Here is a 25,542-nt window from a genome sequence, read left to right as displayed (position 1 = left end):
CTGTATGCGATTGATGAATTAGCTATCCAAGTAGAAGAGCAAGATTGAAAACGTATATTATTATTTTTTGACTTCTAATCAAGCCTATATAATATTATATAATACGGAGCATATTAAATTTGTTTGTAAACATTATCAAAACATTATTTTACCCTCTTACTCAAGTGTGTGCATTATCAAATTGGATATACACCCGTCACTCACATGATTCGTTCCAACATGTATTACATTTAAAGATATTTTGATTAATCGTAGTCTAACCCTTCTTGTTATAGCATTCCGTCTGATAGGATTCATCTCTTGTTTGTAATTGTGGGGTTTATAGGAACGAAAAAAAGTGAATAAAGTAAAGATGAACTTAGAAGGATTGTGAATGAGAGACATGCATATAGGTGGATCGCGATTGTAATTCAAATAAAAATTGAAATTCAGGCTATGAAATGTATAGACCATCACCAGAAGTTAAGCTAAGAAAAAAAGAAATAGAATTGCCACAAAAACAATGTGAGTCATATGAACTAAAGGTGACAAAATTTCTCATGATTCATCATCAAGTTTAAGTCCCAAAAAACTATAAAGGTTTTAAGGATCGGTTCGTAATTGTGGTTCATTACATATATAGACAATTAGTTTCCATATAACATATAAGATGTATTATACAGCCTCGTTTCAAAATCAAACAATGGCCAATAAGTAGTCAAATAATAGATTATAAGTTCAACTGGTTTTTTTTTTTACAGCATTTTGATTTTGTTAGCTACTACAATGGTGCTTTTGCATAAGAATAGTTTGACTAAGTTAGTGCAAATAAAATGTCATTTCCCATCCTTTTTAGGATAAAAGTTATCAGTTCAAAGTTCCATATGTAATAACCCGAATTTTTCGAAACTAAATGTCGAGTATTTTCAAAGTGCTAAATTTGTGAAATTAATTCAAGACGACAATTGGTGGTTCGCGACATTTCGAAACGAAAACGGAAACGTTTTCGGATCGTTTGATTAGAAAACGTAACGTTACCGCAACGTATAGATCGACTTTTATTCCGTCGCTCGGTTGCGAAAACTTCCTTCACGGAAGTCGTAGAGCACATCGATACGAGTTCGTGGACACTTCACGCGTTCGAATCGGACGTCAGACGCGAAAGTTATTAACGACGGAATGTCGTTTCCGATTTTGGAAACGGGTATAAATAGAACATTTTAGGGATTAGGGTTTTCATTTCTGGAAACCCTTCATCCGCCTCCCCCTCGCGACTTCTCTTCCCCCCCCCCCCCGAACTCACCTCTCCCTCGGATCGCCTCCAGCGATCACCTCATATGGAACGACGTGGTCCTCACCGCCACGCCACACGACCTCGCAAGGACCTCCGCATCGGACCCCGAGCCCATGACGCCCCGCCTCGTCGTTGTGAAGCAGCGAGCCACAACTGAGCCTCCTACGATTCTCGCCGACGCAGACCTCGGCGCTCATCCTCTTCGCTACTCCTCACATCCAGAGCCATCAACGGCGCGACCGGGGGCTCGATTCGCATCGCTCAAATCGCAGATCGCACGATCTCGACTCCGCCGAACATCTTGAGTTCTTCGGCCATTTTAGGGCAACGTACGGGTAAGGAATACATTTAATTTGATGTTGTGATGTGTGTGGATGATTTTGGGATCGATTTGATGAAGTTTGGGAGAGAATCGGAGGAGGAGGAGATTTGGGGATACCGCCGCCTTGGGCGGCGCGTGTGGACGCGTGGAGGTGGCTAGGCACGGTGTGACGCCGTGGGAAGGAAGAGGGGAGGAAGGAGAAGAGATTTGGGGCGGCGGTGGCGTCATACGCGCCTTGGTTGGTGTCGGCGCGTGGGCCCAACGCACTGCCACGGTGAGTGGCGCGTGCACCTCACGCGCCGCCACGTGCGGCGGCACGTGAACAGTGTTTCCGAAGGGTAATTTTGTAATTTATTTTTACGTACGGTAAATGTAAATTTTATTTACGTACGGTGAATGTAAATGTAAATTTACTTTTAGTAAATGTAAAAAATAATTTTGGAAGGGTAATTCAGTAATTATTATTTACTGAGACAGTACATACATTTAAATAGTATTTATACATACAATAATACGTAAACATTATGTACTCGTACAGAAATACGTATTGTATGTGTATTTGTACAATAATACATGAATAGTAAATACGTGAATAGTACTCAGTGAACAGTAATTCGTAAAACCGCAAATTGCTGAACAATAACCGATTATTATTGTTTCGGCATTTAAAGGTTTACGAAATGTTTCTAAATTATTTTCTTATCTTTTCAAGGTGATCGATAAATCAAGGAAATGAATTATCTTCGGAAATTGTGGAATTACGCTCGAGTCGATAAGGTGAGTAAAATCTCACATATTACGAATCTACCCTTGCGGTGAATTCAAGATTTTTGCAAGAGTTTTAAATATTGAAATACGACATGTATATGATATAGTGGAATATATATATTTGTATAAATGGTAAATAAGTACTTATATATATAGTTTGCTATATTATATACTGTTATGAATTCATTGTAAATAGGTCATTTCGATGATAAGAATTATATTGAGCATGTGATTTAATTTGTACAATATGAGGTGTGATTATTGTACGTGGTTTTAACATGGTGTTTGTTAAAAATGTTGATTTGTCTTCAGACTTGATTTTTGTACAATATGATGTGAGATTATTGTACGTGATTTTAACATGGAGTTTGTTAAAACGTTTTGTCTTCGGACGAGTTTTGTCTTCGAATGAGTTTTTGTCTACTGACGTGTTTATGAAATAAGACATGTATATGATATTGTGGATTATATATGTATTGTATAAATGGTAAATATGTACATATATATATAGTTTGCTATATAATATACTGTTATGATTTTATTGTGATTATGTCATTTTGATGACGAGATTTATATATCGAACATGTGATTTTGATTTGTACAATATGAGGTGTGATTATTGTACGTGATTTTGATTTGTATAATATGAGGTGTGATTATTGTACGTGATTTTGATTTGTACAATATGAGGTGTGATTATTGTACGTGAATTTAACATGGAGATTTTAAAATGTTGATTGTCTTCGGACTTGATTTTGGTACAATATGATGTGAGATTATTGTACGTGTTTGGCAAGTCGGAACCTAGCCTTTGGCCGGGCGAAAGTTACGATACAGTTAGAGCTCTAGTCTGTATGTCGGAGTACTGCATGTGAGGTAACAGGTGGTTATCTGCTCATGAGTACTCATATTTTTGGATGTTGGGTAGCGGGTGGTTGCCCAATATCGGGGGTGTACTACGAGAGGGGTAACAGATGTGTACCAGCGTTCTTTAGTACCCGTATTATAAATGCATTTGGGTAACCAAAAGGGTTGCTTAATTTCTCATGAGCGCTTCATTTCATATTTTTTTTAGGACAACCAGATGGGCCGTCCATTGACTCATGAGTGCATTTATGTTTGTTTGATTTGTGGATTTTCGTATATATTGTTATGCGAGTTATATTTTTATTTTACGCATACGAGCTGTAAAGCTTACCGGGTTTGTGTTTACAATCCCGGTGCACCAATTCGATGGTGTAGTGGATAACTCCGCAGGTGTGGATTAGCGGGAATTGACGGACCGCTCAGAGGACTTGAAGTTATTTATCTCCAACTTGTGTGAGGATTTGGTGTGACTATCTTGTGAGGTTGTTGTGAGGATTATACATTTCCATTTGTTATAATGTTGAATTATAATTTGGTTTGTAATAATCGGTTTGACTGAGTTGTATTTTGAACTCAGAGATGATCCGCTGTGGCATTTTAAATGATTTCGATTTCATTGAGATTGTTTGGTGTTTAACGACTTTAAAATTTTGAGTTTTTATACTCGAAATTTTAAGGTCGTTACACCATCGATCACTCTCCACTGATGAGGTAAACTATTATAGCACATCCTATATTTTGTTAACTGATTTAACCTACAATGCATCAGCATATAGTCATGCATATCATGCCACATACCTCGAAGGTTTTCTGAGAAAAAGAAGGATTCCCGTGGTTTATGGTCTGACCATTTTTGCTCTTCACAGGTCCTAGAGTTATACCGGTAGTCTATGTCGAAGAAAAACACATCTGACTGATCTGAGTCTCCAATTTGAAAGTCCTTTTCGAAAAAAGCTTATTGTTATGGTCAAAATACATTGCATATCGCAATTCTTATACCTTTAGTTCCGATCATCTTCACCATTGTCAATTTGTCTTAGTTTCAATTGGCCTTTATTTCCACACTTATATGGTGTATTTAACGCGTATGGCAAATTTCCAACTTTGTCAAACCACTTATCCTTCTTGTACTCCATACGTACGATTTGTTTTCTAGAATATGTCATTTTCTTTTAAGCATGTTTTAATTTCCTCCACAACGAGCTCTTAATAATAAAAGGGCTCTGCTAAAGTCCTAGTCAACCTACAACCTGTTGGATCATGCATGACACAATTTAACAACAAATACTAATTCTTTAAAGACCAAGTTGAACAATCTCGTTGCGAATCGGCTTGACTAGTCTGGACAAATCGATCAGGGTTACTTGTGTTTACCAGTTTAGTGTTTACGTCTTTGCATTTTGGAGAAGTACGTGCGTGGTGCGTGTTGTTTTTGTTGCATGTTTTGGTGCGACAATTTGATTATCATACTCCATTTGGCATTCGCAATCTCCATCGGTTCATCGTTTCATACCACTGATCGGAGGCTAATAAGATTAAAGATTTTGAACTTCGTTTTACCTCCTTCTGATAAGAAACCAGCTTAAATGAAATAGTTGGCCGGTGATCGAAACATTTCAACCATCGTTCACTTCCATACAGCTTGGTCTAAGACTCTAAGAGAACAAACTGCAAATGCAAACCAAACCTTCTCGTTTTTGAAGGTCGTCTGCCTCTCCTAAAGCATAATTAAATCAAATTCCTAGCTATTTCTCTCGACTTAAGTTTTCCTTTCTTCTCAATTTGTCTTTAACTATCTTGTTATCTCATTTGAGCTGAATTTTCAAGACGACTTTGGAAGGGGCTTCCCTTGAATAAATGATCTGAAAAGCTGAAGAGCTGCCCTTGGCTTGAATAGGGGGACTTCATGACCTGCTCCTCTAACTGTCGCAAATGTCAACCCTTCGTAGACCTCTGTCCACCCTCCCACCTATTACAATTTGATACTGACATAAATTAGAACGCATAATCGCAACCGGCATCAGTCACAAGCATTTTTAATTACAATATTGCTACAACTCAGTAAGTAAAATTAATAATAATGATTAATGGACAGACATTGATGTGTTTGCTCACCTGTTTCTTAGTATACCAAGGATACCATGGAATTTTGGTTGCCAGTTTGAGTTGTGCGAGGGAAAACCTTGTCGCTGTGACCGGCACCACTGAATCAACGTCTCCACTAAAATTTGCAAGGAAAGCAGTCACAGGATTATGCACCACGAGACCAGAAACAATAAAGGCTAATGTCACAGGAAGGGGAAGCCCTTACATGGAGGACATGATATTTTGAGAAAATGAGGACTAATATTCAAACTTTAGGTCATCATTCAAACTTAGCCAACTTGAAAATTGTTAAGGTGAAATGTATTTATGTGATGTATTAATTCACCAAACGCAGCCGATTAAGAGTGATGTTTCCCATTTTCAAACGGATGTGATCTCTAAGCTACCTTACAAGCAGGATTTTATGATCATATATACAACAATAAAGGGAAAAAAAGAGAGTCAAAGAATTACCTAAAAACCCAAATTCTTAAACCAGCAGCAATCATGTCCTTGTAAATCGGAAGAACAGATACATCTGTATCGTTCCAATTTCGATTTAAAACCTCACTGCAGATATTATCTCAAAATAACACAAATTAGCTAGTTAGCAGCTAGTTATTGAAGGATTGTAATAGTAGTAAGAATGTAAGATGCTTGATGTTGAGTTTGCATGGACTCACTTGCAAGCTGTCCATTTGTAAGGAATGTTAGTAATGTTGGCATGGAATGCTTTCTGTACTTCTGGTCTGTTGTAATAGAGCTCAGCATATTTTTCCGTACAAGGATCATAGCCAGCCATCTGTCGAAACATCTGTATGATTCAAGTAATCAAGTATAAGAGATTATTGATTTGTACATATATATATGATCGATAATACTGTTAGTTTAACATTGCATTGAAAATGCAGATAGCGAAATCCAAATTACATACCGGTCGATGAGGCAGACGCATACTCTGTCTTGTAGACATTAAACTAGTGCTACCATCAGAGTTGTTGCAGGGTGGTGAATAAATGTTGTACTGGTCTATGTTCCCAAATTCTGTGTCCATCGCGTAGCTATACAACGATTCACATTCATCTGAGTTCTTCTGTCTCCGAAAATCACAAGTGTGGATGAGCTGCTTGTAGGTCTTATCGGAGATCATGGCATGACTCCACCAGTATGTCACCGTCCCTAGGTTATCATAGTAGTTGTCTGTTACGGCATTACCCACCTGCACGCAATTTGTGATTAGTTGGTTGATTGGCATGATTACTTTACCAAAAAAAAAAGGTATTGGCATGATTATGAATATAGAAACTCTTCCCGAGTTCAGAGCGAGACACAAAATTTCAAACCTTTACATGCAACATACCATTATTCCTTTGAGATTTATAGGGTGCTTGGACTTTGCATTGTAAGTGATAATCGCTTTTGCAAGCTGAGGGACGTAATGTCCAGCATAGCTCTCTCCAGTGAGAAATACTTCTCGGTTCTTGTACCGAGGGAATCGATCCAACCATCCGATTATGAAGTTCAGCGAGTCTCTTGCTGATTCATTACAGTAACCCGTTAATTAGGTTGAACATAAAACAACAGTGGCGTTCTAAAAAATAAAAAACAACAACACTGGTAATTTTCACTATCTTAAAGAACAAAAATTTCAAAGCAACTCATGAGTGGCAATGAGCTAGAATGGGTTGACAAAGCAGTGAAAGCACAAATAATACAAAGAGAAGCCCAAGTACAAAAGAAGCCCCAACGGAAACAACGTACATAGAGACGACAAATGGAACACATCATGAGAACAGAAAATCTAATCAACACATAATTACCTGGAGTGATTATCAACTTGGGAGTTGGGACCTAATTATGTCTAAGAACCTTTGGAAAAACGTGTCCATACATGATATATCAAGCTCATGAAAGTGACCAGCCAATGCTGGGGTAGATCTTAATAATGTCATTTTAATCAATGAGGCAGTTAGCTAGGGCAAGGACACAGGTGCCTTACTTCCCGGCCAATGATTAACAATCATGAATCATCTATGACCGCTCATGATAATTAGAGATAGTCTACTAGTACTTAACACAGTATTTCTGAAATACGTACGTACGTGATGTGCATGGTGCTTAATTAGGACGGCATCAATCATCAATTAATTAACTGAAATTATGTGTCTATGATCAAGTATACGTACCCGTGCGGCCATCCCCGGTATCAAACAGATCGGCGGAGCGGTTGCTGTAGGAGAAGCCGACACCGGCCGGAGTTTCTAAGAACAAAAGGTTGGCCTCGGTGTTCCAAGAGAATTTGTTCAAATACAGACCCGTAGCTGTGTTGTTTATTCTGAATGGACCTATCTCTTCCGACGCACCATATGCCACCGACGAGCAACCAGGGCCTAATCGTCACAGATTTTCACATGTCACAAAATCAGAAATGAATGATGAATCAAACAAACTCAACGTACACTATTATTTTGCTAGAAATATATCCCGAAATGCATGTGGCTATAGCCGACTTTTCAAACATTAGAATATTGTAAAGGGAAAAACTTGCGTACAAACTAGTATGTAAACGTGCGTCCAAACTCTCATTTATTTGCACACTTTGGGAATATAAATACATGATTTTAACCGTTCAAAAGTTTAGTTTATTATTAAAGATCATTTATGTAAAAGATCAACATAAACAAAAATCGTCTTCATAGTCGATTGCATCAAATAAATTGACGGTTGATCACAAGACTACTAACTTTCACCATAACCGTTAATTTGTTTGATGCAATCGACTATGGAGATGATTTTTGTTTATGTTGATATTTTACATAAATGATCTTTAGTAATAAACTAAACTTTTGAACGGTTAAAATCATATATTTATATTCCCAAAGTGTGCAAATAAACGAGAGTTTGGACGCACGCGTACATACTAGTTTGTACGCAAGTTTTTTCCTATTGTAAAACCGTATGTGAGTTATTTTAGCCTATATATATAACAGTATTGATATGATGTATCATTCTTCTCAAGAGTATTTTAAATGAAACTATATACGGTTGACGGTGTGATGTAGTATACAGCCTTATAGGATAGTTTCTTCATCAAAGCCGTGTGAGTTTGGTGAATGATGGGGTTTGGGGAATGCTAGGGTCTCCAGGATTTGTGGCTGGAACTTATTAGAGCTGGTGTGGTGCCTGTTGGTGGTGTGCAACTACAGGCATTGATGATGCATGACCCAGAAGATAACTGACAATGGTGGCAAATACAACTGCAAATGACTCAATAGCTATGGCCTTAATAATTGAACTTTGTCTTTGGTAGTTTTGAATGCATTCAACGACTTCACCTTGTCACTTCATCCCAGCTCCATCCCTAGCGGCTAGCCTCTTTTTTTTCTTTTTTCTTTTTTTGTAAAAAGCGGCTAGCCTATTTAACTTGAGCTTTAACTCTGTACATATGTTTTTCTCTGTGCCAATGCACGGGAGAGTGAGAAAGGTAATGATCGAATTGTGTGTCGTATATGGGCATGGGTTCCTAACTGCTTCTCATCTCAGACCAAAGAAGAAGATTTCATTATTCTTCTATATCTCATGCTAGCTTGGAAACTAGTAGATATTTGCATTCAATACCGGTAGTTGGGCACTTGGGCACACTCATCATTCCGACCACTTTTAATCTTTTTGTATATTTCCGTGTATAAAACTAATGGAAGCCGGCTAACCGAACCAGAAAATCGATAAATATGTACCCTACTTCTCCCTAACTACAACTATTATTGCAATGAGGTCTCCATAATGCTCCTAACCAACTAAGGGGTTTCATTCCAATTCACAACCAGAAGCCCAGAATATGAATGGTTTGATATTAACAGGAGGGTGGATAAAGACTATGTCGGCAACAGTTTTGCCTCAGTAAAGCCAGATAACCTAAAGCAAAGTATATGCGACTAATGCAATTCAAGAAGTAGCTCGAGCCAATAACACAGTGAGCAAATGTATATAATTATGCTAAAAGCTCAGTAAATTAGTTATACCTCCATTGAGCCAAATGACCAGAGGCTTAGACAAGGGATCTTTAACAGCCTCAGTGAGCCAGTAGAAGAGAGCTCTTCCAACCCTTTGATTCACATTGACGTAACCGGAAAACTGCTGGAAAGTGACCTTGGGTTGCCCAGGAAGCGATACAATCCTATCAGCTTCTTCCTCTTCATTAACTGATCCATGACTTGCGCTTATGAACAGCCCCAGGAGCAAAACAGATACAATGGAAATCAGTAGGAGGGTATTGTGTGTTTTGGCCATGACTGTAACCATGGCCTTTCTTGGAAATGAAGAAGAGGAAGGAGAAGAAGGTGGAGTAGTAACTCTCTGAGCTGAAATACTAGTTGTGTGTATTTGATGTGAAGCGAGACCTGTGTTATTCTGCACTATCAGCCGGGATTAAATAGGAGAGAGAGAGTGAGTGAGTGTGTGAGAGCCATTATGAATGTTAAAACGCCAATATATAAAAAATGTTTTCCGTACCAAAATTTGAATTAGGGTCTTGCTAGGGCAAACTGAAGCTGGTGGGTGACAATTATGTACCCTTAAAATGAAGGTAATTATCAGAGAGGTATAGGGGGTGCCCATGTCATCATGCAAAATCATTTCTTGTGTATTATTTTAGGTGTGTGGGAACACATGGGTCTTTGCATGCCCATGAAAGTGATGAAACAGACAAACAGTTCTTTAATCCTCCATTTAATCCTCTTGTATTCATCTAACAGACTTTGACTAGATTTTTCTTCAATATATCAAGTTTTTAGTACTCCATCGCCTATCAATTATCTTTAATATTAAGCTCATATTATGAGCTAATCATGTTAGGTTTAGGCTGTTTGTCTAGTAATATAAATACATATTTTGTCACTAGTTTTGTAGAAAAAAAAAGAGCTGCAACTTTGGGGTTATAGATCGAGAAGTAGCCGCAATTTAGGGTTCTATATAAGTTGTTTTTCTAGTTAGTGTTTTATCTTTACTGAGTGTATTTAGGTGCTATTGGGATATTGAGTTTAAATGATAAATACCTTGTAATCTCCTTTTGATATTAGTGTAATTTCCTCATTATTTTTGTCCGTGTAACTTTTTTGATTTTGAGGTGAATTACATAAATTTTTATTTTCTCTGTTTAATTATTTTTTCTGAAGTGTTTAATACTTCATACTTGTTAAGGTTCCGCACAACAATATATTTGGTATGTAGCTTCAATATACTCTCAATTTAGAACTTTTAATGAGGGGAAATAACAATGATTTTTCTGGATAACATTTAAAATGTGTCCATTCTGATTATTATATCGTCCTAATTATATGATTACACTTTTAATTTGTCCATATAAGGTTGTTGTTGTGGAGTTTTTAATGTGAGAGCTGATAATGGTCTATCATAATACTATCATTGGCGGCCATGGCCTCATCTGGCAATTGGAAGGAGGTTCAAAAGTAGTGGCTTCTATAGCTTATAAAAGTAGGAACTTTGCTTAATGAAGTCTAATTTTTGTTAGCGCCCGTACAAATGCATCATCTAGTTACAGAATTTCGTTTTACCAACAAAACTACAAGTTCCTACATTTTCCTTTGAGGGGATTGATAAGTGAAAATACAATTAAGCATTGATGAAGTTAAGAATTAACTTTTCTATCTAATAACATAGATGATTGTCATAATCGATCAAAGAACAAAAGCAACGTCTATGTATGTAGTGATGAACATAATATATATATATATCGATTATCAACGTACTCTTGATTATGTATCGCATTTTAAATTACCATTTTGTTTACGTATTGTAGTTCTTCGGTAACTATAACTAATTAGTAAGAGCCCATATTTATACGATATGATGCATGACGAAATGATAACTTAATTACTTCTTTGGAGAATTTTAGATGATTCAGATGCATGGCCTGATGATCGATCACCATAGCATATATTAATAAGAAAAAGGTTTCTTCATAGTTTTCTCAACGTGCACGCGATGGAGTTGTGATTGATTGCTAAAAATAGCATGGTGAATATCTGCGTGGATAGGATGTGGATGATGCTTCGTCAAGCTATTTTGGAGTCGCATTGCCTTAATTTACCAAGCTTCAACCCTCCACTATTTCATACTAAGCGGCCAAACTTAGCATTCTTCATCATAACCAATCATAATTAACATCCTCCACTATAGCTCTTTACAGTCATCCATCATATTAGCTTTTTCCACATAAAATTCGGTGCTTAATTCTCAGGTACTTCTAATAAGGTAAGCTTGACAAAGACTTTATAGAAGATTCCATACTCGACATTTCCATTTTCGTGGCCTAGAATGTACTCTTCTATCCCTTGAGAATATATTCCTTCTGGGTTCATATGGAATGGATAAGAAATCGATCTCGATCTGTATACATAATAATCCATACAAATACCGAGTTTTTTGGTTTATACTTTATAATATAGAAGTGATGTGCATTTCAATCTATAGTAGATACTTGCGTACGCGTAGAGCAGGGAAATAATAATGATGGTTATTCGTGCAGAAGCAGTGAGTAGTTGTGAGATGGAATGGAAGAACCGAAGAATCGAATTATTATAATGTTGAAAGGAAGCCTTAATGATACACGTACGGTTGCACCAATGAAACAGTATCCTGTAGAGACTATACCAGTCTACCAGAGAGAGGTAGATGAATGGAAGCAAGCAACGCTAGTAAAAGATGACTGGTGAGTCAACGCTTCAATACTCTCTCTGTCGGATCAATTCTCAACCTGCAGAAGAAACTTGGATGTACTCGTGTATTCGAGCACTGGGGTGGATATTTTATATATCGATTTAAAGCTAATATCAAGTTTATCGATCCCCAACCTGTTGTTGGTGGCCGGTTTGGGAGGGAACCTTTCTGATATAGTCTCTCACATCACCAGTTCACCACAAATTAGTTTTTGGGCACTTGTTAAAAAATGTGTGATCGGTTTCGGGTATCATACCTTAACTGAGTGATCCCGACGGAGAAAAGTGTATACCGTGAGTTGTGTAACGCCTACATATAAATTATGCAATCTGCATGTCCCTGCTGTGCTAATTGTATTGCTGAGCACATGCATGATGCATGCATACATTTTCATCGCTGAATCGACTAGCAATCTTGATCGATAATAATCGTAAGGTTATTAGTGAGAGTTTATGTTTAATAATTATATTGTCATGCTGATGCATGGAGCTACACAACTATAAGACTCAAGAGAATTACCCTCATTGGCGTAGCTAAATAGAGACTAGAAGGGTCAATTGACCCTCCTCACCATCTTCACAATTATGTTATGACTTGGATTTTTATTTTTATCTTAGTGCAATTAAGTCATTTGCTTCATTTTGTCCATTCTAATGTGATAACATATCTAATTATTCTTAATTAATTTATAAGATTGAAACAAATCAATATATTTTTAATAGAGAATAAGAGTAAAGCTTTTTCTATCCTTGATTTGGTTTATCTCATACATATAGTATTTTCCCCCTAAATTTGTTATTATTTGAAGAATTATTAGCAATCAACTTAAACCTACATAGTTAGCTCATTTAATTTGTAAAATAAGTAGCTATACATGTAAATTTGACTCCTTTTAACAAATTTCTTAGCTACGCTACTGATATTTACCCTTATATATATATATTAATATATATGTTCTAGGTACATAGTCCACTATAGTTAAATTCTTATACGTTCATATCAAAAACAGTACAATATTTTTGAAGTACACTAGGTTTTACCAGCAAACGTACGAAGAAAAAACAAAGAATTAGCTAGCTAATTCATGAGGAAGGAGGAATCGATCGCGCGCACCAGAAACTCTTTCCCTGTCTCGATCATGCATGCGGCCATGCCATAAGAAAAGGGTACGATTAATCATAGCGAGATCCATCACTTATTAGCTAGGTTTATCCACTCTGGTCCTTGATCTGAATCTGTGAATCTGAAGAAGCTAGCAGGTATCATCAGAATCCTCAGAATCACAGTGTAGCAGTCCCAGATCAGTCGTAGCAGAACCTACTGTTTTTGAATATCAGAAATTAGGATAGAGATGGATGAGAAAGTACGTAACTGTGAATAGTGAATAGTGGTTGGTTCCGATAGATGAGACTCTGCACTCCACACGTACACTGTAGATGTGTATGCCCTAAGCATGCATCACTATCTCATTCCAAAATACACTGCTGGCTAGTTAACTTTTTTTGCCTCCATTCAATACTGTACGTCAATGCAGCTAGCTTAATTCACATTTTTTTTTATTTTGGTACAAAGCTTAGCTTGATTCACATTGATGCCAGAAGACCAAAAAATTCACCAAAAACAATATATCTCGGAAAAAAAATCTAGTCCAAAATTGATGAGTTCATGTAGTGTGACGTGACATATTCATGAAAGAAAAAAAAAAGTTATTATTTACAAATCATTGTTGAGAATCAATTGCAACTTGTCATCCATGTAGATTAATTAAGAATAGAAATGCATTTGCATGTCTCGAGTTTAAACAGTGACAATTTGCGACATAATTTGAACATGATGAACATTAATATTCAGTTCTTACATTAAAAGAAAAAAAATGTCGAAGTTAGGTATATTTATTTCGGCGTTGTCATATAACTCATATTCGTAGCACTGAACAAACTGATTTGTTAATTTAGTTACATATTAGCTAATTGTGAGTCGTCCAAACATCTTCTGTTGGTTGAAATTTTGAGCCTCAAACAACTCACGAGACTTCGAGAAATCTAATAACTAAATTAGAGGGTCTTCATGAATAATTCCTCCATGATGAAAATCTCGCATAAGACTCATTAATTGTCCATCAGCCCTCACACTGCCACACATGCTTTATTATAATGTGAGCGAAGTGTGCGTTATAATCATGATATCTTGCTTAGTTTGTAAACGTTATAAATAAATATATATATATATATATATACATATTAAATTATGGGCAAACGTCTGTTTAGTTTCTGTACTTTTGGTCGGTCATTCATTTAGTACCTAAAGTTTCAATATTATCTATATAGTCCTCGAACTTTCAACGTTTAATCTAGATAGTCCACTCCGTCAATTCATCTGTTAAAATGTTGAGGTGACCGTTAAATATCCTTTTAAAAAATGTGTATTTACCAAAATGTCCTTATATCAATGTTTTCTTTTTATTTTCTTTAGTATTTATTTTTCATTGTTTTTAATATATTTCTAAGACATATGAATGCCTTTACTTGACAAAGTCATTTCCATTATTTCTTTGTGTCTTCATATAAATTTAACTTAAGGTGAAAATCATAAATTTATTAGATAATTGAAGAAAATATTAGAATAAGTTTGCCCTAGGAGTATTTCTCTAATATTTTCTTCAATTATCTAATAAATTTATGCTTTTCACCTTAAGTTAAATTTATATGAAGACACAAAGAAACAATGGAAATGACTTTGTCAAGTAAAAGCATTCATATCTCTTAAAAATATATTAAAAACAATGAAATACTAAAGAAAATAAAAATAAAACATTGATATAAAGGACATTTTGGTAAATACACATTTGTCTGGGATGATATTTTACAGCCACCTCATCATTTTAACAGATGAATTGACGGAATGAACTATATAGATTAAAAGTTGCAAGTTCGAGGACTATATAGATGATATTGACTTCATGGACTAAATGAATGACCGATCAAAAATACAGGGACTAAACAGACGTTTTTTTTTCATAAATTAATATGTACATATATATAACGTTTACAAACTAAGCAAAACACATTAGTGAAACATTTATATTTTTACATAATTGTCATTCTATCTATGTGTAACAAAAAAATTATAAAATAATATATTTGACAATTCACAAATTTGGTGAAATTTTGTAGGGCTTCTTTTATAACAGTAGAGATTACTATGGGCTGTAATTTGATTAGCGGATGGGCTTACGTATGTATGGATCAGATGGATGATTGCTCGCATTTTACTTCTTGCTCGATCAGTGTTGTCAAGCAAAGATGAAAAGCATATGGCAAGATTCAGATCATTTACCCTTTTCCAATTAGTGATGATTTCTGGTTGTACTTTTGCAGGGTTATCTTATCATTAGTCAACTTCTCAACCCTACTTAATTGATAGCTTGCTAGTCCCCCGTGACTTTATCTGAATGCCATGCATGCCTCTCTAATACTCTAACTGCATAATGTTCATCATTAGCAAATTAAGAATATGGTAATTGAGTTTAATCGAACAAATTATCTATAGTATCATTAGTACGTACGTCTTATGTTTTAAGTCCTCCAAGAGATGCACGATTCTTATCATTAATCATACTTAGTTGGGAGTACCACAAACCACCATTAGATAGATCTTCAGAATGAAGATAATTGACCTCTAAACAAGTCCCCCGATCTCATCTGTTACAAGATTGTGGCGGGCCTTAGGGATTCCAGGCTGTGCGGAAAAAATGGCTTTTAATAAATTTTTTTGAAGTCAAATTCATTGATTTTTGTAATGATTTTTTTCATAATAAAAAAAATAAAATAAAAAGATTTAAGAGATAAAAAGATGGAAGAATGAAAATAGTGAGATTTTCTTGAAACAATTTAATTATGAACACCGAAAATGATAATTTTATTTGTTTTCAATATATTAAATTAATAATTAAGTTAAAAAAAAGTAGAATTTTGTTATAAGTCCGGTGCAAGCTGCAACACTCTAAAGTAGGGCTGGACTTTTTGACACCGAAAATACCGAAACCGGCCATAACCGAACCGTACCGAAACCGAGAAACCGGAACCGAACGGAATCACCGCGTCGGTGTCGGAAACCAAACCGAACCGAGTAATTGGTGTCGGTTATCGGTTTCATACTTTCAAAAAACCGGTGGAAACCGAACCGAACCGAGAATTGACATTTAAGGTTATAACTTATATTTGATGAACATATGTAATCAATTGGGTGCTTATGCAAAACATAAATTTGGTAATAAATATATACATGTATAGATATGTGATTTTGTACAAGGTAATATATGATTTTGATTTTTGTATGTGTACAATTATGCATGCAGAGATCTAATGTAATGTTTTTGGGTTTTGTCAACTAGCCCTCATGTTAAGACAAGTCTGAACATCCGGTGATGAAACTCATGGGGTTTAATGTTTATTTTGGTTAACTTGTTGTGTTTCAGCAAAACACTATTTTTGTTTACTTAATATTTGAATTCTTGATATTTTGTGAATATAATTAATTAAAGTATTGAACTTGTAGCTTACTCCTTCACTTTTAATCTTTTTATTTTCACTAGTCAAGTACGAAATGTCAATAAGGATATTAGGTTTTGTAACCGAAACAAAACCGAAACCGAACCGAATTATAGGTTAACCGAAACCGCGGTTTCTATGTATATTTTTCGGTTTCAATTTTGGAAAACATGAAACCGAAAATTCGGTGTCGGTTTTCGGTTAATGCTCATAAACCGAACCGTTGGCACCGAGTCCAGCCCTACTCCAAAGGGCGGGCCCTGATTGATATCCGGGTTTCGGTCGATTAATTTTGTGATATTTCGTTGGTAAAAATAGTCATACATTCGTGTACATATAGCAGTAAGGTAACTATAAATTTGCTGATCGATAAGATCAAATTAAGAAAACAAAGATTTTTCTCCATAAACAATCAAAAATAAAGATAGTCGTCTACTCGTCCCCCACTGGATGGATCTTGAATTCTCGATGATTGGGGTTTTTTCTTTGGTCAAAAAGGAGGGCAGCTTCTTGCTTATATTTGAAGAAGCTTGGTAGATAGATATGATGATCGAAGACCTTTTGGGTCAGCTGCAGCTTTTGAAAATGGAATATGATGTGATGTGAGCCATCAAACTGTAGAGAAGATGGCGGCAGCTGTTACGCTAGTTGGAATTATGAGTTTATGACCTTAGTCACTTAACCACTCAATTAAGAGAGAAGCCTGATAGCTAGAATATTAGTTTATGGATGGATTAGTTTTCAAGAAATTGTGAATTTCAAGTTTTGTTTCCTGGTACCATGCTTCTCGTTTTAGTAATTTGTATTATAAGCTTAGAGACAACAAGAGACAAGAGACAATTACTTAAACACGATCGTTATTGTCGTATGCTTAATTGTGTACGAGTAAAAGCATTCACAATAATTACTGAGTGAGCTACCACTTTGAAACCGTAAGCAATTAGTATAAAATGTTTCTCAGGAGTCGATTTCACAAGTTGAGTTTCAAACCAGATTCTTCATACTATTAGGAAAACGTTGACAACGTCCATCCCCTTAGACTTATTGAAACTTCGATTGCATTTGATCCCTTACAATTATAATGGTCCGAAGCATTTTTAGAATATAACTCGAGCCAATTTTAAGGCCTAATAACATATATTACAATTAAATGGCTCATGACTGGAGATTTATTAAAGTTATTAAGGCCCTAAACTTCGTTTTTAAAACTCACAAAAACCCATTCCAGACACTTCCAGAATTCGACCGTTGCAAATTTCTAACGGTAACCTCTGGCATGAAGACGCATATTCTCCTCTTAGTTTTAATCCTCATATTCCTACATGAATAAATTAATTTCCAGTCTCTCTTTCTCTTATTCTCTGCCTGCTTCATCTCCCTCTTAGCTAGTTTCTTAACCGATCCACTCTCTCATAAATCATCCAATGGAAAACGTGCAAGAAATAATGCCTCCTAAAACTCCAATTCAATCGGAGACCATGAGCTTTTCTGATGGCATAACACCATCTCAACTCCAACGCAAAGATGAAAACTCCCAGAATTCCAGCAATGATATACACAAGATCACTACCCCCGACCGCCTTAAAGTTCCAAAGGCATTCAAGTTCCCAGAAAGGTATACTATCTTCCAATATATGAACATGTATCAATCTATAACGTCTAATTATATATATATATATATATATATATTTGTATTGATTTATATAAGATTATAGCTTGTGTTTGAAGAGGTTTTACTACAATTTGGTAGGTATACAAGCCCAACTGATAAGATAATGTCCCCTGTGACTAAAGGACTTCTGGCCAGAAACAGAAAGGGTAGTTCCCTCTTGCCCCCTAGCAAAAATATGCTGAAGCCTACTCAAGGTAACAGTCACATTTATAGGTTTTTTTAGTCTAAATTTATAAAGGTTTACTTAATTATCAATAGTTTTGGCTGAATTGACTATGCTGCTAATGTTTTGGTCCTGCTATAGATTCCGGATTGGCCGCTGTAGAATGTAAAATTCCTTCGGAATTGAAGTATGATTCGAAGAACTGAAGAGTATGAGGCACTTTAGGAACATTTCCAGTGGCTTTTTTATTTCTTTGCTTCAAGGTGTAGTGAAATTTGTGGTGTGTGACTTTGTTCTTTTGTTCATGTATTCTGAAATTTGGATATAGATGTGACTTGTGAATGAGTAATAAGATCCATCAGCATATCAACCATTGAATGGAATCAATAATGAAGATTAGTGACACTCAGTTAACATATACTTAGTGATTTAAACGATCTTACAAAAGTTAATAAAGCAAAATTACCCTAGACGGTGTGTTAGTTCTTTTGGAACCTCTTACCTCTGTAGAAAGTGCTTTCAAGATTTATGTTGTAAGCCCTCTTGTTAGAAGCACTTTCCCGGGTAGGTTATATGTAAACTTACTAATACTGTAATGCATTTGAAAATGTCTGAGGAACACCTAGTGCTGAGAAGTAATTTTTGCTCCTTTTGCTACAAAACTTCGTGATCTTGTAGTAGTTCCCAAAGGGCCATTAGTTCGAAAAATGTGGTCATCGTTTACAAACTAATGATTGCTGTAACCGAAATCACAGTCCCAGTTCACTGAGCTTAAAAAACTTCCAATCTCTTAGTCCACAATTGTAGAATTTATGATTCTTGGGGGATATTAATTCTATTTTCATTCTAAACGAACTTCGTACCACTGAACTGAACCAACATCACCGTGGATTTCAAGTTCACAAACAGACCTTACTAAATAAGTAACAGCGTCATCAAGGCTTTGGAATCTTGCAAGATCTGAAGGAAGGTTCTTGGCTGGCCAGTTTTCCAGCCAACCTCTCAACTTGACCCTCAACTCTTCTTCTGTAACAAACTTCTCATCCTCCCCTGGTTCCAGTAACACATAAGTTTCACTATCAGTATGGATCCTTCTCCTCCTCGCCACACAGACCTGACATAAATTGCAAGACCAACTTTAATAACAAAATGTACTACTAATAACTGTAAGTTGAATACGAAAAACTGAAATTAAGGTACAACCTTGACCGTATTTCGGGGATGGACTACAGAACTTGTGAACTCAGCTTTGCTGGTCATTAGGTTGTTTAAAGCTGTTTGAGTTTCCTGCTTTGTTGCTTGTTTGCCTGGAGATATGTATGATACAGTTAATTAGTGATGCTGGATATCTGGAATGCCATGATGTGCTACAGATTCTGGTTAATTTTTTGATAATAAAAATGACAGGCCGAACTATCTGTATCTAAGCCATTGAACTTTCTCCAATTACATCAACTGTCACAAGGTTCAGCTACCTAAGTATCTGTTCTAAGTTTGTATACCTACCCTTTCCTATTTTCCAGAAATCGTTCAGTAAGTAAAAATACAGACATTATCAACCCATTTCAACTAGGATCCTTCTACACAACTAAAAAAACTTCAGGAATTGTCAAAGTTTTAGTGATCGATTTAGAACACGTACAATTTAATGGAGTTATAGTGTTAAATGTCTAGGATTAGGATTTAGAGCTTACAGTTGAAAGAGAGAACTCCACTGTGGAATAACTGTTTCTCCAAAGCTCCTTCCATTGGAACCAATTTGCTTGCAAAGTTGAGCATCTTGGTGTAATCCCAAAATAGTAAAATTCCAAACAAAAAACCAATATGATGTGTATCAAATCTATATATAAGCAAACTTTGCAGATAACATGCTCAAACTGAGCCTCTGATTTGCAGCATTCCACTTGGCACCCTCAGATTTTATTGTATCTTCGATTCTACCCCAAAAAATGAGCAGAGCCCATTATTAGAACTGGGCTGGCCCAAATACAAGGAAGCCAAATTTTCCCGTTTGCAGCAGTTAAGTTCGTTTATTTGTTCTCCTTTTGGTTACAAGAGACCTAATTCGTCAGTTAATCAGTTAGTAAAGGAGGTTCCTGGAGCTAACTTAGTTACTCCAGTATAACAGAATATTAAGATCCCCTTCTTTTAGGTCCTCTACATCTCTCAAAACCACCCAAAATCCTAGCTAGTTCTTCTCAATTCCTAATCTTAACAATCAACATTCTTCAATTAATTTCTGGATTTTCTTCTTTTTGAGTTTTGAGCTTCACAAGGGATTAGCAGACAACAATATTCCAACTGGCGCTCTGGATTTGTCATCCAAAGGGGTTCTTGAAGGCTCAAATAGGTAAATTATTTATCTGCTTCTTCCTTGTTTTTTTTATACGTAAGGTTATACGTGAAGGTTATACTGAAGGTTGATTGCAGTAACATGATCAACTCAGGGTTGTTCCATCACTTCTATGAATGCTTATGTGACTTGTGTCTATTTTATCACATGAAATCAAGATGTTTATAATGCTATATATCATGCATATTTATGCGAAAAGCTATTTGATTCTTATAGCTTATGTGAATGTAGTGATGAAGCCATTTTCATAACGTTATAATCTTGTCTCTCCCATGTTCAAAGTGCCCTGTTTGAACCTGTTGATCAATATCTTCCAATTATGCAGTTTGAGGGTTTTCATCTGTTCAACGCTGTATTCATGGCTTATGCATATAGCGATGAGAGTAATAAGCACCTAAAGGTTAATTTCCATTCGGATCACGTGAATCGCTGCCCGAGTTCAAGCTGCTACACATCTTCTTCTCGCTCCTCTTCATCACGTTCATCATTGCATGACTGGGATGAGCCATACGACATTGAAAAGGCCGATGTTGGTTTGTTTACTGAAGCTACAAAACCTGGCCTAATAGAGCCTCCGGCGCCTGCACCATCACCTGATATTAGTCCACAGACTACTGTTTATAGCAGTGAATCATCTTCACAATCTCTTCAAATTCCCTTGGCGAGCGGTCGGCCATCAGGATATGATCCAAATCGACTCCCACCGGCTATATTTGCCGCAAAGCCTTCCTCGGCGATGGATTGGAGTGAAGCTTCCAATGAATCATTGTTCAGTATTCATGTGGGGAATAGCAGCTTCTCAAAAGACCAGTTTTTGGTCATGCTTAACAAGTCTGGAGACCTGGGAAGGATAGATGAGATCCACCTCAACGCTCCAACTCCCCTTTCGCCAGTTACTGAGACTCTGGAGACTAAGCCAAGTTTACAGACACTTGAAATTGATTCTCACAGTGTGGAAACAGAGAGCGTCGAAACTAGGAGTGAAATTTCGGAGGATGAGAACTTTGATATCAATATTGTGACAGGGAATGTAGAGAAAGACGAGGAAACCAGAGACACAGTTAGGCTGCCTACTTTGGAGGAAAATAAGGGGCGTACCATTTCTCACCGTTCGAGTGAGAGCAATCATAGCAACCAATCTTTCCAATTTCCAGTGTAAGCCATATTACTCTCTTTTCATATTTCGGTAGATGCATGTGGTCATGTGTATGGAATTGTTTAGAAATACAGATCATGAAAATGCAAGGCATATATGATTTCATACAATAATGCTGGCTAGGAAGTTTTCCTATTTACTACTAATTAGATCAGCTGAAGCAATGGACTATTCTAACTGAGAGCTGTTCTTGTTTTAAGGTTGGTAGGTCACCATGATCACCGTTACCATGTAGAGCATCCTTTACATCAAGTAAAAGAGGAGAAGCAGGCAATGAGGGCGCCTGAGAAGCAGCATTATCAACCAGATGCCAGAAGCCCTCCTGAAAAAAATGCACCATTAAAGGCCACTGAAAGCGGCAGTTGTTGGTGGTCTTGCTTTTCTTGCTGCTGCATCTGCTAGTGATGGGAACTAACTAGACTGTTTTCGATATCGACAATGATCCTTGGATTCATTACATGATCTAGCTTTTGTATGCGAGGCTTACCAAATCTTTTTGTTGCAGAGTTAGATTCTGTGCTTCAACTACGAACATTTTCAATGTGGGGGATAGAAGGTGAAAACAAAAGGAACCAACTCTGAAACTTGTTGTACATTGATGAATCATGTGTCAAATAGATAGAACTTTTACCACTGGATTCTGCAGCTCAATATTGTCTCTTTAGTACCGCTAAATGTGACGCATCTAGCATTATATAGGTAAGACCAGAAGCTTATGGTATACTAGATAGAACTTTAACACTGAATTCTGCGGCTCAATATTGTCTCTTTAGTCTTTAGTTCTGCTAAGTATGACTCATTTAGCATTTTATAGAACAGACCAAACGCTTATGGTATTTTAGAGTATTAAGACTTTAGAGTCAAAAACCGGTAGATTGTAAATTATTCTCAATGAATTTCACATACTTCTAAGCACTATAAAACAAATGATAAAATTGACTCAATCTATTTCGTTTATGAGTAGTAACTCAAAATTTGAAGTAATGCTTTAGTTAGTACTTGTCCAATAATCCCAGATTACGAATATTCAAAGTCCTAAATCTCTCAAATTTATATGTCCCAGCTGGCCAGGTTTTTCTTTTTGGTAGACCCAATTGAAAATGATCCCCATTTTTTCATGTTTGTATCATTCTCATGGTTCTGGCCTTCAAATTACCAATCAGACCAGATGTTTGTATTGAAGAGAAAATAAGTATAGAACTAGCCAACAACCAGAGCATTCAAGCATGAAATAGATAGATGGCCCTCATAAAGAAAAGGAAAGATGCTTCTCTTTATGGGTTGAGAAAATACCAACCACATGTAAGTGAGGGATATAAAAAACTCTTTTCATTGAATTATATGCTTACAAAATACATAACATTAATTCTAAATACAAGATAAATTATAATGTTTAAAGAAAATTTTTAGATTTTGTCAAAAAAAAAAGGAAAAGTTTTAGATGAACCACCTATTTTTCTTAATTTTTGACAAGACTTGATAAACTGGTTGTTTGAACTCTAAATGAACATTTTGTGCTAATAATGTCGCTTCATTTTTTAAGTTTTAACTTGTGAGTTGTAAACAATTGCATGTGATCCGATAGTGACTTACGCCCTTTGTTAATTACCTAACACTAAACCAACTGCAGAAATTGGTCTTTAACGTATTCAAAATCATTAGTGATTCTAAACATTTGCCCTAAACGTAAAAAGCTCAAGTTCGAAGATGCAGATAGATAATAAGTTTTTTTCACCAACAGTCCCTCAACTCTGGTGTACCTACCAATGTGATACCTCAACTCTTAATCGTACCAATGTGATACCCAGACTCTAGTATTGCTATCATTGAAGTACTTCCGTTAGTTTTTTTCAACTTTTCCGTTATCTTGGTGACGTGGCAAGTACGTGAGACCCACAAAGAGGGTTAAAAGACAAAATTAACCTCATCTGAGAGGAGCAATGTTTTTCCCACCCTTTACCTTGAGAAAGACACCCAACAATTCCAATTTTGGCGCCAATTTTCCCTCCCTACTCCTTAATTTGTGTCTCTTATCTAAACTAAAGAACTACCGCCAACCAGTCGACCACAATCTGATAAAACCTAGATCAATCTCATTTTCTATTTTTACCATAGCACTTGTTAAACTAACAGAATAAATATAGAAATTTATATGGAACATCTCATTTCCACAATCTCATAAGAATATAGAAACACATAACTTAACGAAATTCAACTACATGTACCATTAGTTCTTACAAGCAAAAATCATGGCAGATCAACATAAAAGGTGGCAACTAATAGTACTTAAACATGTATTTGAATTTCGTTAAGTTATGTGTTTTTATATTCTTATGAGATTGTGGAAATGAGATGTTCCATATAAATTTCTATATTTATTCTGTTAGTTTAACAAGTGCTAGGGTAAAAATAGAAAATGAGATTGATCTAGGTTTTATCAGATTGTGGTCGACTGGTTGGCGGTAGTTCTTTAGTTTAGATAAGAGACACAAATTAAGGAGTAGGGAGGGAAAATTGGCGCCAAAATTGGAATTGTTGGGTGTCTTTCTCAAGGTAAAGGGTGGGAAAAACATTGCTCCTCTCAGATGAGGTTAATTTTGTCTTTTAACCCTCTTTGTGGGTCTCACGTACTTGCCACGTCACCAAGATAACGGAAAAGTTGAAAAAAACTAACGGAAGTACTTCAATGATAGCAATACTAGAGTCTGGGTATCACATTGGTACGATTAAGAGTTGAGGTATCACATTGGTAGGTACACCAGAGTTGAGAGACTGTTGGTGAAAAAAACTCTAGATAATAACATAGCCAGAAAACTTTAGACTACATCACAACTGCGTCAATCCTACATCATTAGGCAAGAAAGTTTGCTCTTTTCTGATGAGGTGTGCGATAAGTGCTTATGCTACATATGCCAAAACAAGTAAAGCTTCCTCTGTCTGTTTGCTTGGAAAGCCTGGAAATTCTATAATATATACAAGGTGTCGATCTTTTCAACATTGTGTTATACGTGCGTCCATTCTATGCCACTATCGTACTTGTTTTAATATTTGCTTAGCTTGGAATTTCAAATAATAGAGCACTCTGATTAATTGCTCCCAAGTTTTCATACCCTTTATATAAAATCTTGCATATCAATCTGGTGCGGAGCTTTGATTTATGAACTAGGTGATACAGCTCGGGCTCGAAGGGACACAATCACACAATATCAGAGACCCAAATCCGGAACTATCTTAATGGGTGAGATTTGGTTAGGAATCTTAGGGATGTGTATTTATTTTTCCTTAGGACTGAGATTTTGTTTGGTTATTGTTAGTTGTAATAATTAAGGGGCAATACCTTTAGAAACTTATCAAGCATAAGTACGAGTGTATGAGATTCCACATGTTTTGTAATACAAATATCTAGCGATTTGTTTAGGTTTTATTTGTGTATGTACAAATTTTCACGCAAAATTAAAGACTAAATTGCGAGAATTTTCATCACTAATTTGTCGATGAATAATTAGATATAACGTCTACGACTCTACATTCATTAAAACTAAAACAAGAAGATTATATACAGATGAATGTGATGAAACAAAAAAAATTTGGAGAG

General features: G+C 36.1%; 4 protein-coding genes across 4 annotated transcripts; 2 read left to right on the top strand and 2 right to left on the bottom strand.

Annotated features, from left to right (window-relative positions):
- Nucleotides 1-4,985: 4,985 nt before the first annotated feature.
- On the bottom strand, nucleotides 4,986-9,617 carry LOC126798102 (serine carboxypeptidase-like 25). Its single transcript, XM_050524943.1, has 8 exons — nucleotides 9,338-9,617; nucleotides 7,502-7,705; nucleotides 6,676-6,851; nucleotides 6,250-6,534; nucleotides 5,999-6,129; nucleotides 5,790-5,885; nucleotides 5,346-5,451; nucleotides 4,986-5,199 (listed from the first exon to the last, which is right to left on the bottom strand). Exons 1-8 carry the CDS (start codon nucleotides 9,615-9,617, stop codon nucleotides 5,053-5,055), a joined length of 1,425 nt encoding a protein of 474 aa, XP_050380900.1. The 3' UTR covers nucleotides 4,986-5,052.
- Nucleotides 9,618-17,972: 8,355 nt separating this feature from the next.
- Nucleotides 17,973-18,805, top strand: LOC126798117 (uncharacterized). The gene is made up of 3 exons (XM_050524958.1): nucleotides 17,973-18,218; nucleotides 18,354-18,469; nucleotides 18,580-18,805. The coding sequence occupies exons 1-3, from the start codon at nucleotides 18,028-18,030 to the stop codon at nucleotides 18,642-18,644; spliced, it is 372 nt and encodes a 123-aa protein (XP_050380915.1). The 5' UTR covers nucleotides 17,973-18,027; the 3' UTR covers nucleotides 18,645-18,805.
- Nucleotides 18,806-19,279: 474 nt separating this feature from the next.
- Nucleotides 19,280-20,237, bottom strand: LOC126798115 (protein CHLORORESPIRATORY REDUCTION 7, chloroplastic). Its single transcript, XM_050524956.1, has 3 exons — nucleotides 20,133-20,237; nucleotides 19,642-19,745; nucleotides 19,280-19,552 (listed from the first exon to the last, which is right to left on the bottom strand). The coding sequence occupies exons 1-3, from the start codon at nucleotides 20,215-20,217 to the stop codon at nucleotides 19,280-19,282; spliced, it is 462 nt and encodes a 153-aa protein (XP_050380913.1). The 5' UTR covers nucleotides 20,218-20,237.
- Nucleotides 20,238-21,149: 912 nt separating this feature from the next.
- Nucleotides 21,150-22,349, top strand: LOC126797379 (uncharacterized). Its single transcript, XM_050524017.1, has 2 exons — nucleotides 21,150-21,946; nucleotides 22,148-22,349. Exons 1-2 carry the CDS (start codon nucleotides 21,150-21,152, stop codon nucleotides 22,347-22,349), a joined length of 999 nt encoding a protein of 332 aa, XP_050379974.1.
- Nucleotides 22,350-25,542: the final 3,193 nt, after the last annotated feature.

The sequence above is a fragment of the Argentina anserina genome, chromosome 6 (assembly GCF_933775445.1).
Source record: "Argentina anserina chromosome 6, drPotAnse1.1, whole genome shotgun sequence".
Taxonomy (NCBI): domain Eukaryota; kingdom Viridiplantae; phylum Streptophyta; class Magnoliopsida; order Rosales; family Rosaceae; genus Argentina; species Argentina anserina.
The sequence above is the reverse complement of the archived record's forward strand: the minus strand, read 5'-3'. Positions and strand labels throughout refer to the sequence as shown.

Excerpts from the sequence above, each read along its gene's own strand:
- LOC126798115 (XM_050524956.1), bottom strand. The coding sequence starts at position 20,217 with ATGCTCAACTTTGCAAGCAAATTGGTTCCAATGGAAGGAGCTTTGGAG. Across the intron at positions 19,746-20,132 it reads TGGAGTTCTCTCTTTCAACT|GCAAACAAGCAACAAAGCAG; the intron begins GTAAGCTCTAAA and ends ACATATCTCCAG. Across the intron at positions 19,553-19,641 it reads ATCCCCGAAATACGGTCAAG|GTCTGTGTGGCGAGGAGGAG; the intron begins GTTGTACCTTAA and ends AATTTATGTCAG.
- LOC126798117 (XM_050524958.1), top strand. The coding sequence starts at position 18,028 with ATGGAAAACGTGCAAGAAATAATGCCTCCTAAAACTCCAATTCAATCG. Across the intron at positions 18,219-18,353 it reads GCATTCAAGTTCCCAGAAAG|GTATACAAGCCCAACTGATA; the intron begins GTATACTATCTT and ends ACAATTTGGTAG. Across the intron at positions 18,470-18,579 it reads TATGCTGAAGCCTACTCAAG|ATTCCGGATTGGCCGCTGTA; the intron begins GTAACAGTCACA and ends GTCCTGCTATAG.
- LOC126798102 (XM_050524943.1), bottom strand. The coding sequence starts at position 9,617 with ATGGTTACAGTCATGGCCAAAACACACAATACCCTCCTACTGATTTCC. Across the intron at positions 6,852-7,501 it reads TACCGGGGATGGCCGCACGG|CAAGAGACTCGCTGAACTTC; the intron begins GTACGTATACTT and ends GTAATGAATCAG. Across the intron at positions 5,886-5,998 it reads TACAAATGGACAGCTTGCAA|TGAGGTTTTAAATCGAAATT; the intron begins GTGAGTCCATGC and ends TAATATCTGCAG.
- LOC126797379 (XM_050524017.1), top strand. The coding sequence starts at position 21,150 with ATGGCTTATGCATATAGCGATGAGAGTAATAAGCACCTAAAGGTTAAT. Across the intron at positions 21,947-22,147 it reads CAATCTTTCCAATTTCCAGT|GTTGGTAGGTCACCATGATC; the intron begins GTAAGCCATATT and ends TCTTGTTTTAAG.